The 12500-nt window shown below is 45.8% G+C and overlaps 1 protein-coding gene across 2 annotated transcripts in view; it reads right to left on the reverse strand.

The window, feature by feature from the left end:
• cux1b (cut-like homeobox 1b) overlaps positions 1-12500 on the reverse strand; it is a 75210-nt gene that overhangs the window by 49827 nt on the left and 12883 nt on the right. For both annotated transcript variants that reach the window (XM_076290035.1, XM_076290034.1), the window contains exons 3-10: positions 7742-7789; positions 5696-5774; positions 4641-4778; positions 3813-3936; positions 2770-2846; positions 2255-2321; positions 624-672; positions 43-141 (exon numbers count right to left, since the gene is read on the reverse strand). In XM_076290035.1, the coding sequence (XP_076146150.1) occupies positions 43-141; positions 624-672; positions 2255-2321; positions 2770-2846; positions 3813-3936; positions 4641-4778; positions 5696-5774; positions 7742-7789 (681 nt within the window). The remainder of the gene's footprint in view (positions 1-42; positions 142-623; positions 673-2254; positions 2322-2769; positions 2847-3812; positions 3937-4640; positions 4779-5695; positions 5775-7741; positions 7790-12500) is intronic.

The raw sequence follows: 12500 nt of genomic DNA on the forward strand, positions 1-12500 counted from the left end.
GTGTGAGTGTGTGAGTGTGAATGTGTGTGTGTGAGTGTGTACCGTGTCAGGTGTTTTCTGATTGGCCAGCTGAAGAGTCTTGTTGGATGAGGTGAGCTGCTCTCTCAGAGAATCCGCCTCCCTCTCTGCTGTCTCCGCCCTCTAAGAGAGAGAGGGATAGAGAGAGAGAGAGAGAGAGAGATAGAGAGAGGGATAGAGAGGGAGAGAGAGAAGGATAGAGAGAGAGAGAGAGGGATAGAGAGAGGGAGAGAGAGAGAGAGAGTGAGAGAGAGAGAGAGAGGGAGAGAGAGAGAGAGAGAGGGAGAGAGAGAGAGAGAGGGATAGAGAGAGGGATAGGGAGAGAGAGAGAGAGAGAGAGAGAGAGAGAAAGAGGAGAGAGAGAGAGAGAGGGAGAGGAGAGAGAGAGAGAGGGATAGAGGGAGAGGAGAGAGAGGGATAGAAAGACATGGAGAAAAAAAAAGAGGGAGAGAAAGAGAGGAAGAGACATTTAGAACTAAAAAAATATAAAATTATAATTAACCAAAGGTCACATACACAGTCACATACACAATTAAACACACACACACACACACACACACTTCTTACAAGGAGAGTTTTCAAACGGTAGCGGACAGTAGGCTTACCTGATTGGCTCTCTCCAAGTCAGTCATCACCATCTCAATCTCATCGCCCCTATTAGAGTCAAGACAGCAGGGTTATCTCCCACCCACCTCTCGTGTCAAACACACACAGCCACGCGCACACACACACACGCGCACACACACACACGCGCACACACACACACACACACACACACACACACACACAGACATACAGACACACTCACACACACACCTCCCCTTGTCTGTCTCACATTTACACACACACGCGCGCGCACACACACACATACACACACACACACACACAGCCACGCGCGCGCACACACACACACACACAGCCACACGCACACACACACACACAGCCACACGCACACACACACACACACACAGCCACGGACACACACACACACACACACACACATAGCCAAGCACACACACACACACACACACACACAGCCAAGGACACACACACACACACACAGCCACACGCACACGCACACACACACACACACACACACACAGCCATGCACACAAACACAGGCAAGAGTTTCTTAATTAAACTAACGACCTCACAGCTAATTATAGAGACCTTGTGAAGTTCTTAATAACTTTAATTAAGGCTCTCAGTAATTACATACAGTATGGGTGTGTGTGAGGAACTGAAGGGTAGAATAGCACAGTAGCTCTGACTGCTGTGGAAATGAGGAGAGAAGGAGAAAGAGAGGAAGAGAGAGAGAAAGATAGATAGATATATAGATAGAGATAGATAGATAGATACTTTATTGATCCCCAAGGGCAAATTCAAGAAAAGAAAAGAGAGAGAGAGAGAGAGAGAGAGAAAGAGAGGAAGGGGTGGGGCCACAGATGCTAATAGATGTGGCCTTAGCAACTGTCTCTCCGGGGGGATCAATTTATTGACCGAAGTAAGCATGTCTTACTCCGCTACACTAGGTGGCAATGTACGCATGTCTTACTCCACTCCAATTCCCCTCCTTCCTGTTCACATGCACCAAAACATTCGATATTAGCCTCATTAGCGTGGTAACTAGCGAATAACTAAATAGAATATTCTTATGGATGTTCAATATTACCTTCATTAGCGTGCTAACTAGTGAAAAACTAAATAGAATATTCTTTAAATAGAATATTCTTATGGATGTTCGATATTAGCCTCATTAGCGTGCTAACTAGCGAATAACTAAATAGAATATTCTTATGGATGTTCGATATTACCTTCATAGAATATTCTTATGGATGTTCGATATTACCGTCATTAGCGTGCTAACTTGCGAATAACTAAATAGAATATTCTTATGGATGTTCTGGAGGATGTAAATTCATGTGTATGGAATAAGGTGCAACTTATGAGTATGTAGCGTTATGGCAAGGCTTAGGTAGTAGTAGTCCAACTATGAAAATCCCCAATAACATGCTAACATGCATTTTAAAAGTCCGGTTTCAATCAGACTAACACAATGATTATGAACAATATGATTCAATTGTTTTGGAGTGTCATAAACATACTCATTGAAAGAGAGAGAGAGAGAGAAAGGAAGGCCATGTGTGAGAGAGAGTGCACCTTAGATGCTTTGGTGTGTGTGTGTGTGTGTGTGTGTGTGTGTGTGTGTGTGCGTGTGCGTGTGTGCGTGTCTTACTTTGCGGTGGACTCCTCGTCATATTTGGCCTTGAGGTCAAAGAGTTCAGCCTGAGTGGCTTCTAAAGCTGTGGAGACAGAGAGAGGAACGTTTAGCTAGAACAGAGAGAGGAACGTTTAGCTAGAACAGAGAGAGGAACGTTTAGCTAGAACAGAGAGAGGAACGTTTAGCTAGAACAGAGAGAGGAACGTTTAGCTAGAACAGAAGAGTGATACGTTCCAAACATGCACGCAAAACAAAACAACTGTGTGGAACTGATTTGTTTCGAAACCTAGTTCTTCTGGCTAATATGTCATAAGTAAACACCAATGACACGAGATCTTTTGGCTAATATGTCATAAGTATTTGTAAAACTATGTGCACTTATGCATATGGAGGAACCTTATTGGACGACGGGCACTATTGTGGGGCTATTCTGATTGGTTAAGAGAGCAGCTGTCTGAACGGGCTTATGTGATTGGTTAAGAGCGCACCTAATTGGATGGGCTTATGGGATTGGCTGAGTGAGAGCGCACCTGATTGGAGGGTTTGGGTCTTGTGGTCGGCCTCCTCCAACTTAGAGGCCAGAGACTCCTGAGACTCCTGCAGCTTCCTACAGAGAGAGAGAAGGATGAAGGGATGAGAGGGAGGGAGAGAGGGAGAGAGAGAGGAGGATGGAGGGATGAGAGGGAGGGAGGGGGGGAGAGAGAAGGATGGATGGATGAGAGGGAGGGAGAGAGGGAGAGAGAGAGGAGGATGGAGGGATGAGAGGGAGGGGGGGGAGAGAGAAGGATGGAGGGATGAGAGGGAGGGAGAGAGGGAGAGAGAGAGGAGGATGGAGGGATGAGGGAGGGAGGGGGGGAGGGAGAGAAGGATGGAGGGATGAGAGGGAGGGAGAGAGGGAGAGAGAGAGGAGGATGGAGGGATGAGAGGGAGGGAGGGGGGAGGGAGAGAAGGATGGAGGGATGAGAGGGAGGGAGAGAGGGAGAGAGAGAGGAGGATGGAGGGATGAGAGGGAGGGAGGGGGGGAGGGAGAGAAGGATGGAGGGATGAGAGGGAGGGAGAGAGGAAGAGAGAGAAGGATGGAGGGATGAGAGGGAGGGAGGGGGGGAGGGAGAGAAGGATGGAGGGATGAGAGGGAGGGGGGGGGGGAGAGAGGATGGAGGGATGAGAGGGAGGGAGAGAGAGAGAGAAGGATGGAGGGATGAGATGGGGTGGGGGAAATGAGAGGAGGATGAAGAGAAAGAGGAAGAGAGAGGGGGATGAAGAGAGAGGGGGAGAGGGGATGGGAGGGGGAAGGAGAGGGGGGTGAATGAGAAAGACAAATGGTAAGTATGATAAAGGTCTCTTCATCCATCTACAGTGTGCCGTTTGACACGCACGCACGCACGCACGCACGCACGCACGCACGCACGCACAGAGAGAGACAGAGCCCCTTTCAACAGAAACATCTGAGCTACTGGCACAACTTCTAGTAATAGGTGTGAGAAGATGAGTGTGTAAGCAGAATGGGTGTGTGAGCACTGATTTAGTAGTGTGTGTGTGTGTGTGTGTGTGTGTGTGTGTGTGTGTGTGTTACCTCTCTTTCTCGGAGTAGTCGTTATGTAGCTGTAGTTTAGTCTCGTGTGCAAGGGTCTCTGCTTGGCTCTTCAGGTTTTGCTCGTACTCACGAACCCTCTCCTTCAGTGCCTTCACTGTTACCTCTACACACACACACACACACACACACACAGTCAGCTCTGCACAGGTCACCATAGACACTAGGGATGCAACGGTACAGTGTGTCCATGGTTCAGTACGCATCACCACGGTAACGGTACAGTGTGTGTGTGTGTGTGTGTGTGTGTGCGTGCGTGCACATGTGTGTGTGTGTTTGTGTGTGTGTGTGCGCGCGTGTGTGTGTGTGTGCGCTTGTGTGTGTGTGCGTGCACGTGTGTGTGTGTGTGTGTGCGCTTGTGTGTGTGTGCGCACGTGTGTGTGTGTGTGTGTGTGTGCGCACGTGTGTGTGTGTGTGTGTGTGTGTGTGTGTGTGTGTGTGTGTGTGTGTGTGCGCTTGTGTGTGTGTGTGTGTGTGTGTGTGTGTGTGTGTGTGTGTGTGTATGTGTGTGTGTGTGTGCGCTTGTGTGTGTGTGTGTGTGTGTGTGTGTGTGTGTGTGTGTGTGCGCACGTGTGCGCACGTGTGTGTGTGTGTGTGTGTGTGTGTGTGTGTGTGTGTGTGTGTGTGTGTGTGTGTGCGCGCGCTTGTGTGTTTGTGTGTGTGTGTGTGTGTGTGTGTGTGTGTGTGTGTGTGTGTGTGTGTGCGCACGTGTGTGTGCGTGCGTGTGTGTGTGTGTGTGTGTGTGTGTGTGCGTGCGCGCTTGTGTGTTTGTGTGTGTGTGCGTGCGTGTGCGTGCAGTGCGATGCTCACCCTGGTTCTTGACCTCGGCGAACTCTTTGTTGTACTCATCCAGAGTCTCGCGGAGCTTCAGGTTCTCTGTCTCAATGTCGTGCATCTTCTGAACCTTCACATGCAGCTGCTGAGCCAAGTCCAGCACTGGGACTGGGTCTATGAGAGGGGGATAGAGAGGGAGACAGAGAGAGAGAGGGAGAAAGAGAGAGAGAGGGGGAGAGAGGGAGGGGGATAGAGAGGGAGAGAGACAGGAGATAGGGAGAGAGAGAGAGAGAGAGAGAGAGAGAGAGAGGGGGAGGAGAAAGAGAGAGAGAGAGGGTGAGAGAGAGGGGGAGAGAGGGAGAGAGAGGAGAGAGGAGAAAGAGAGAGAGAGAGAGGGAGAGAGAGAGAGAGAGAGAGAGAGAGATAGAGATAGAGAGGGAGAGAGAGGAGGGAGGAGAAAGAGAGAGAGAGAGAGGGAGAGAGAGAGGGAGGGAGAGAGGGGGGATAGAGAGGGAGACAGAGAGAGGGAGAGAGAGAATGTTGGAAATGTCATTTTCAGTTCAGCTGGCCAGTGAAGCATCCAACGTCCAAGTAGCCACTCAAGGACAAAGTGTGTGTGTGGTGTGTATGTGTGGAAGTGTGTGTGTGGTGTGTAAACAGCATCAAATGTAAAAATGATATTACTTTGTCATTATTAGCATTTAATGATATGAAACATTAAACATTCGGCCCGCCGCCCAATTTTCAAAACCCAATGTGGCCCTTGAGCCAAGTCTGCCCACCCCTGCTGTAGAGTGTGTGGGGCAACAGTTCTGTGGGGTTATCTGTTCTACCCCCTGCTGTAGAGTGTGTGGGGCAACAGTTCTGTGGGGTTATCTGTTCTACCCCCTGCTGTAGAGTGTGTGGGGCAACAGTTCTGTGGGGTTATCTGTTCTACCCCCTGCTGTAGAGTGTGTGGGGCAACAGTTCTGTGGGGTAATCTGTTCTACCCCCTGCTGTAGAGTGTGTGGGGCAACAGAGCCTTGGTACCTGGTACATCGATGAGTCTCTTATAGAGGTTTTTTTTTTTGGGGGGGGGGGGGGGGAGTTACCTGGTACATCGATGAGTCTCTTATAGACGTTCAGAAACGCAGCCTCCGCCTCCTTACTCCGCCTGCTCAAGGCATCGATCTGAGACAGAGGGTGGGGGGGGGGTGTTGGATGAGTAAGCGCTAGCACACACACACACATAAACACAATTAACACACAAACACACACACATAAACACACTTAACACACACACACACACACACACATAACACACTTAAAGAAGCCCTATGCAGGTCTGGTTATTCCTTTGCTGTTTCTGGGTTTTCGCCTGATTTGGGCTCGCATTTTTCACGACATAGCTCCCCCTGCAGCTTCGGTAGCAAGTGACTGCTACGCTAAACCCCCACTAGCTAGCGAGCTAGCCATCAAGAAACCAAGCTAAACACATAGGGCTTACAATAAAACGGTCGAGCAAACACATTGTTCAAGAGACTATCAAATCACATTACAAAAACGAAGTTCACCCAAGGGTAGGCTACTTACAATTTCAACAGCAACAAAGCCAAGTCGGAGTCCGTTTTGCAGTCTTCTTAGAAACTACAATCTGACTACATTTTCGAGTATTTCTGCCGACCAGAAAGTTGCATATTCGTTTTTTCCGCGGAGAAGCACTAGGGGGAGACGAAGCACCCACCAAACGACCCAAAAAGTGTTGTAGAACCATCAGAACGACTCTCAACCTGCATAATTAAGGTCATTTTTGCTAAAATTGTTGCATAGGGCCTCTTTAACACACACACACACACACACACATAAACACACTTATACAACAATTGGGTTCTATGGAACTATTTATTGGTTTCTGATTGGCCGAGAGACGTTCCATCAGTTGGAATATCCCTGGACATTTCAACTCAGACTTTGCACAGCTAATAATAAATCACTCCGCGATACAATGCGAAGATTTGACACAATGTTCTCATCCCAGCCCAACTCAATGTAAGTAAGATAAACGAGGATGCTAATTATTCTCAGCATTGTGTATAATATGATTGTCACTTGGAGGAGACTTGTAGATAACTAACGTTAGCATAATTAGCTAACCGCTGCTAACGTGCTAACATCGTCACGTCAGGCTGTGCACAGTAGTGTAACATTTATTCACCATAAATTAATAAAGTTGAGTGGTTCTGCAATGTAGACTATGTTTCCGTTTTTTGCAGTACCATGTCCCTTAAATGACATGGCCCAGTGTCCTTGTAACATGCATGCAGCAAACCTAGATATGAATGTGATTTCAGCCCGACTTTCAACATTTCTTTCAAGAAGACACTAACGAGGGATCTGGAATGTTGGTTACCTAGCACCCAAGACGCTGTCTATTGAAAAGGGAACTATTTTTTGATGCGTAAGAACGATGTCGAAATTAACATTTTTAAACAATAACGGGATGTTTTCAGATTATTTAGTTTGTGGTATAATTGTTGTATAAAAGCAATATAGCACTCGTGATCGTGGGATTGGTCATGGATATTCCCACGGCTGTTGTTGCCTGCGCAACTCGGCCTCCGGCCTCGTGGCTACGGCCGAACAACACCCGTGGGAATATCCATGACCAACCCCACTCTCACTCGTGCTATATTGCTAAATTAACACACAAACACACACACATAAACACACTTAACACACACACACACACACACACACACACACACACACACACACAAACACACTTAACACACAAACACACACAAACACACATAAACACACTTAACACACAAAACTTATGCATGAGTGTGTATATGTGGTAGTTTGAGGTTGGGTATATCAGGATATGTTTGTGTGTGTGTGTGTGTATGTGATCTTGTGTATATATATGACTGTGCGCCTATATGCACAAGATCACATACACACACACACACACACACACACACACACACTCACACACACACATACACACACACACACTCACACACACACACACACACACACTCTCACACACACACACACACACACACACACACACGCACACGCACGCACACACACACACACACACACACAGACACACACACACACACACACACACACACACACACACACACACTCACCTCCCCCTGAAAGCTCTTCAGCAGCGGTGCTACCTGCTTGCGTAGATCCTGTGGAGAGAGAATGAGAGTTTTAGCATTTGATCATGAGACCACACCCGAGTCATGGAAACACCCATTTCACCACTGGACACACCAGGAAACACCTATTTCACCACTGGACACACCAGGGTTCCATTTCACCACTGGACACACCAGGGTTCCATTTCACCACTGGACACACCAGGGTTGCTGATGTGGAAACACCCATTTCACTATGGCTGGACCCAATGGAGCCAGCACAAGGTTGTGCTTAACAGGCTACAGTCTAAATGTGTGTGTGTGTGTGTGTGTGTGTGTGTGTGTGTGTGTGTGTGTGTTGTGCTTAACAGGCTACAGTCTAAATGTGTGTGTGTGTGTGTGTGTGTGTGTGTTGTGCTTAACAGGCTACAGTCTAAATGTGTGTGTGTGTGTGTGTGTGTGTGTGTGTGTTGTGCTTAACAGGCTACAGTCTAAATGTGTGTGTGTGTGTGTGTGTGTGTTGTGCTTAACAGGCTACAGTCTAAATGTGTGTGTGTGTGTGTGTGTGTGTGTGTGTGTGTGTTGTGCTTAACAGGCTACAGTCTAAATGTGTGTGTGTGTGTGTGTGTGTGTTGTGCTTAACAGGCTACAGTCTAAATGTGTGTGTGTGTGTGTGTGTGTTGTGCTTAACAGGCTACGGTCTAAATGTCTAAATGGCTACCGTTTCTAAATCACATGCAAATAGATATGATAGATAAAGACCAATGATAGTTATAATAGATATATTAAATAATAAATATCATAAAGCCCAATGATAGTTATAATAGATATATTAAATAATAAATATCATAAAGCCCAATGATAGTTATAATAGATATATTAAATAATAAATATCATAAAGCCGAATGATAGATGAGTCATTCCGTGTGAAATCACCCAATTTCAGCAAAATTTGGCAGGTGGCCCTCTGTGTTTGTAGACCAAACCTATGCATAGATCTTAAATAGTATATCTGTTTTTACAATTTTACCATCACTCTGTATGTCAGGATCATCGGTCCAAAATTTGGGCTTGTTGCTGAGTTTCTTCATTGAGATAAGATTTGTGAAAAATATTGTCTATGAATCCACTGAATTTTTACTGGATCTTGCAGTCTACCGGTTTGGAAACAAGCTGTTAATTTGAACTGTGATTGGTTTAATGGTATAGACCCCCCCCCATGCCCTATAATGGTTTAGCCCAAGATTGAATTGGCTAATTGCCTGGCCTATTTAAAGGCTTATTTCACACAGGAAGGAGATACCATAGACTGGCAACACAGGAGAACCAGGGAGACACGTGGAAGAGCTTGAGGCCCAGAAATCAGTTTGTTTGTTTGTTTATTATTAAGTTAACCTTGCTTGTTGTGAGGTCGCCTTGTTTGGACAGGCTAAAAGAGTAGGTTCCGGGTGCCTAGTTTAATGGCACGGTACATGTTTGTTTGTCGACTGAAGAACCCTGTATTTCATGTTTTGGACCCCTATTGTGCTCCTGGATCTGCCCGTTTGCTTATGGACAAAATAAATTATATTTTTGTACAGAACTGCTGTCTCCTGCCTTCCCTCAACTCCACCTAATCCAGTGGCGCACCTCCCCCCTCAACTCCACCTAATCCAGTGGTGCACCTCCCCCCTCAACTCCACCTAATCCAGTGGTGCACCTCCCCCCTCAACTCCACCTAATCCAGTGGCGCACCTCCCCCCTCAACTCCACCTAATCCAGTGGCGCACCTCCCCCCTCAACTCCACCTAATCCAATGGTGCACCTCTCCCCTCAACTCCACCTAATCCAGTGGCGCACCTCCCCCCTCAACTCCACCTAATCCAGTGGTGCACCTCCCCCCTCAACTCCACCTAATCCAGTGGTGCACCTCCCTAAACGCGGGGTGGTCGCCTCAGTCCCTCACAATGACCCATCTTGCCGTGTTAACCCTTAGAACCCTAAGCTGTTTTTAGGGCATTTTCACTACCTTTATTCATAAGGATTTATTCTGGTCATTGTAAGTGCCACACACACATATTATATATTGTTTTTTTCAGCAGAGTCTAGGCTATCCAGATCTGCCATCATTTCATGCATTAGTACTAGCATTGATATTTTGACCTGTATCTCACCACAGCAAGCTCATAGCTCTACATGCATTTCATGTGTGTGTAGGGCAGACTGTCCTGAAACGGGCAATATAATTGCCATGTTGGAGGGATACTCTGGGGCTGAGCAATTTACAGAAATATGTGGTGTGTGATTTACGGAAATAAATGCCATTTTTTATTTAGTGATGTAAAATGACCATTCTGCTCTCGATATCTGTGACACAAACTGATCTGCCCTGACTTGACCCAAGTTTGCCTGTTAGCATGTGTGACTATGGTGTATACACACATGATGATTCTCAGGTTTTTACTGCATTGCCATGAACAAAGTAAAGGCAAAAAAGGTGTTTCTTTGTTGGACAAATTGGGATGCAATGTGAGCCTTGAATTGGATGCCATGCAGGAATTTGCTAGGATCTCAAAACCGGATTATGAACATGTTTTGCCATAGAGAAACACACGATAGCGTTGGATTATAAACATGCTTTGCCACAAAAACAGACAAAAACGTGGGGTAAGTCCAGCTATATGAAGTTATTATTTTGCTGTCACTTCGTCTGTTTTATAACCCAGAAGGATGTATTTGGTATCAAATGATAGCTCTGTGTCTCCTCTTTCATCTACATCCGTGGCATATATATCCGATCACGGGTCCGCGAGTAATTACTCCGAGAGTAATGAGTGTGCAGCTTGGTTTGTGTACATGACGTTAATATTTTGCAGTCACTTCGTCTGTTTTTATAAGCCAGAAGGATCGATAAACATGGTAGCAATGGATAGCCCTGTGCCCCCTCTTTCATCTGATATGCTTGCCATATCTATGTGATCACGGGTTCGCGAGTAATTCAAACAAGAGTAATGGGTGCGCAGGTGAATGCAGAGAAGTATAGACTGTAAATATGATGCAATTTGATTTAATTTCATGATTTTTTTAAATTTTCATACTTGATCGTACAGACACGTGCGTAGTCTCTTTGGAAAGCCCCACTTCTTCTCTGTCATGCAATAAAGGTTTTATCTCGTTGCGATGAACAGTCGCAGGGCAATGTAACAGAGAAGAAAGGGTGTGTTTTTTGACGCACTTTGCGTCAATCGGGTTCTAAGGGTTAACAAAAGTGTACTTCAAATGACCCATCTTGCCGTGTTAACAAAAGTGTACTTCAAATGACCCATCTTGCCGTGTTAACAAAAGTGTACTTCAAATGACCCATCTTGCCGTGTTAACAAAAGTGTTCTTCAAATGACCCATCTTGCCGTGTTAACAAAAGTGTAGTTCAAATGACCCATCTTGCCGTGTTAACAAAAGTGTAGTTCAAATGACCCATCTTGCCGTGTTAACAAAAGTGTTCTTCAAATGACCCATCTTGCCGTGTTAACAAAAGTGTAGTTCAAATCTGGATGGCCTCAAGCTGCTGTGGTCAGGTGTTTATGAATAAGTCAAATGTGTCCAAATAAAACCTGTCCATTTAATCAAATGAAATCAAGTGCCGAGTCATCCCGTGTCAAATCAGATAAGGCTTTTTGGCCCGTCTCAGATTTTGTTTAAAGCTTGTCTACATTGTGGTCCCAAAAGCTAAGGCCTTTAAAATATGTATGTTCAAATTCTATGTCTATGCTGATATCACTTTAGGTGTGTGTGTGTGTGTGTGTGTGTGTGTGTGTGTGTGTGTGTGTGTGTGTGTGTGTGTCTATGCTGATATCACTTCAGGTTGACTGAACTGGGGTTAGTACTTCATGTCCATTGGTTTTATATAGGACTCTGTGTGTGTGTGTGTGTGTGTGTGTGTGTGTTCAGCTGTAATCAGAAGATCTTCCTGGCAGCCAGTGACCTATATAGAACTGAAAACCTATTTATAAAAACCTGCTTCAGGACCACACACACACCCCTCTCTCTCTCACACACACACACCCCTCTCTCTCAGACACACACACCCCTCTCTCACACACACACACCCCTCTCTCTCTCTACTATAAGCTCAGGTGAGCCTGCTATACTATACTATAAACTCAGGTGAGCATGCTATGCTATACTATAAGCTCAGGTGAGCATGCTATATTATGCATGCTATACTATAAGCTCAGGTGAGCATGCTATACTATAAGCTCAGGTGAGCATGCTATATTATAAGCTCAGGTGAGCATGCTATACTATAAGCTCAGGTGAGCATGCTATACTATACTATAAGCTCAGGTGAGCATGCTATACTATACTATAAGCTCAGGTGAGCATGCTATATTATAAGCTCAGGTGAGCATGCTATACTATAAGCTCAGGTGAGCATGCTATACTATAAGCTCAGGTGAGCATGCTATACTATACTATAAGCTCAGGTGAGCATGCTATACTATAAGCTCAGGTGAGCATGCTATACTATACTATAAGCTCAGGTGAGCATGCTATACTATAAGCTCAGGTGAGCATGCTATACTATAAGCTCAGGTGAGCATGCTATACTATAAGCTCAGGTGAGCATGCTATACTATACTATAAGCTCAGGTGAGCATGCTATACTATAAGCTCAGGTGAGCATGCTATACTATACTATAAGCTCAGGTGAGCATGCTATACTATAAGCTCAGGTGAGCATGCTATACTATAAGCTCAGGTGAGCATGCTATATTATAAGCTC

This window comes from Alosa pseudoharengus, unplaced genomic scaffold, assembly GCF_046254945.1.
Source record: "Alosa pseudoharengus isolate Yale_2024_CS ecotype anadromous, Long Island Sound unplaced genomic scaffold, YU_APseudo_1.1 YU_APseudo_1.1_scf_18, whole genome shotgun sequence".
Taxonomy (NCBI): Eukaryota; Metazoa; Chordata; class Actinopteri; order Clupeiformes; family Clupeidae; genus Alosa; species Alosa pseudoharengus.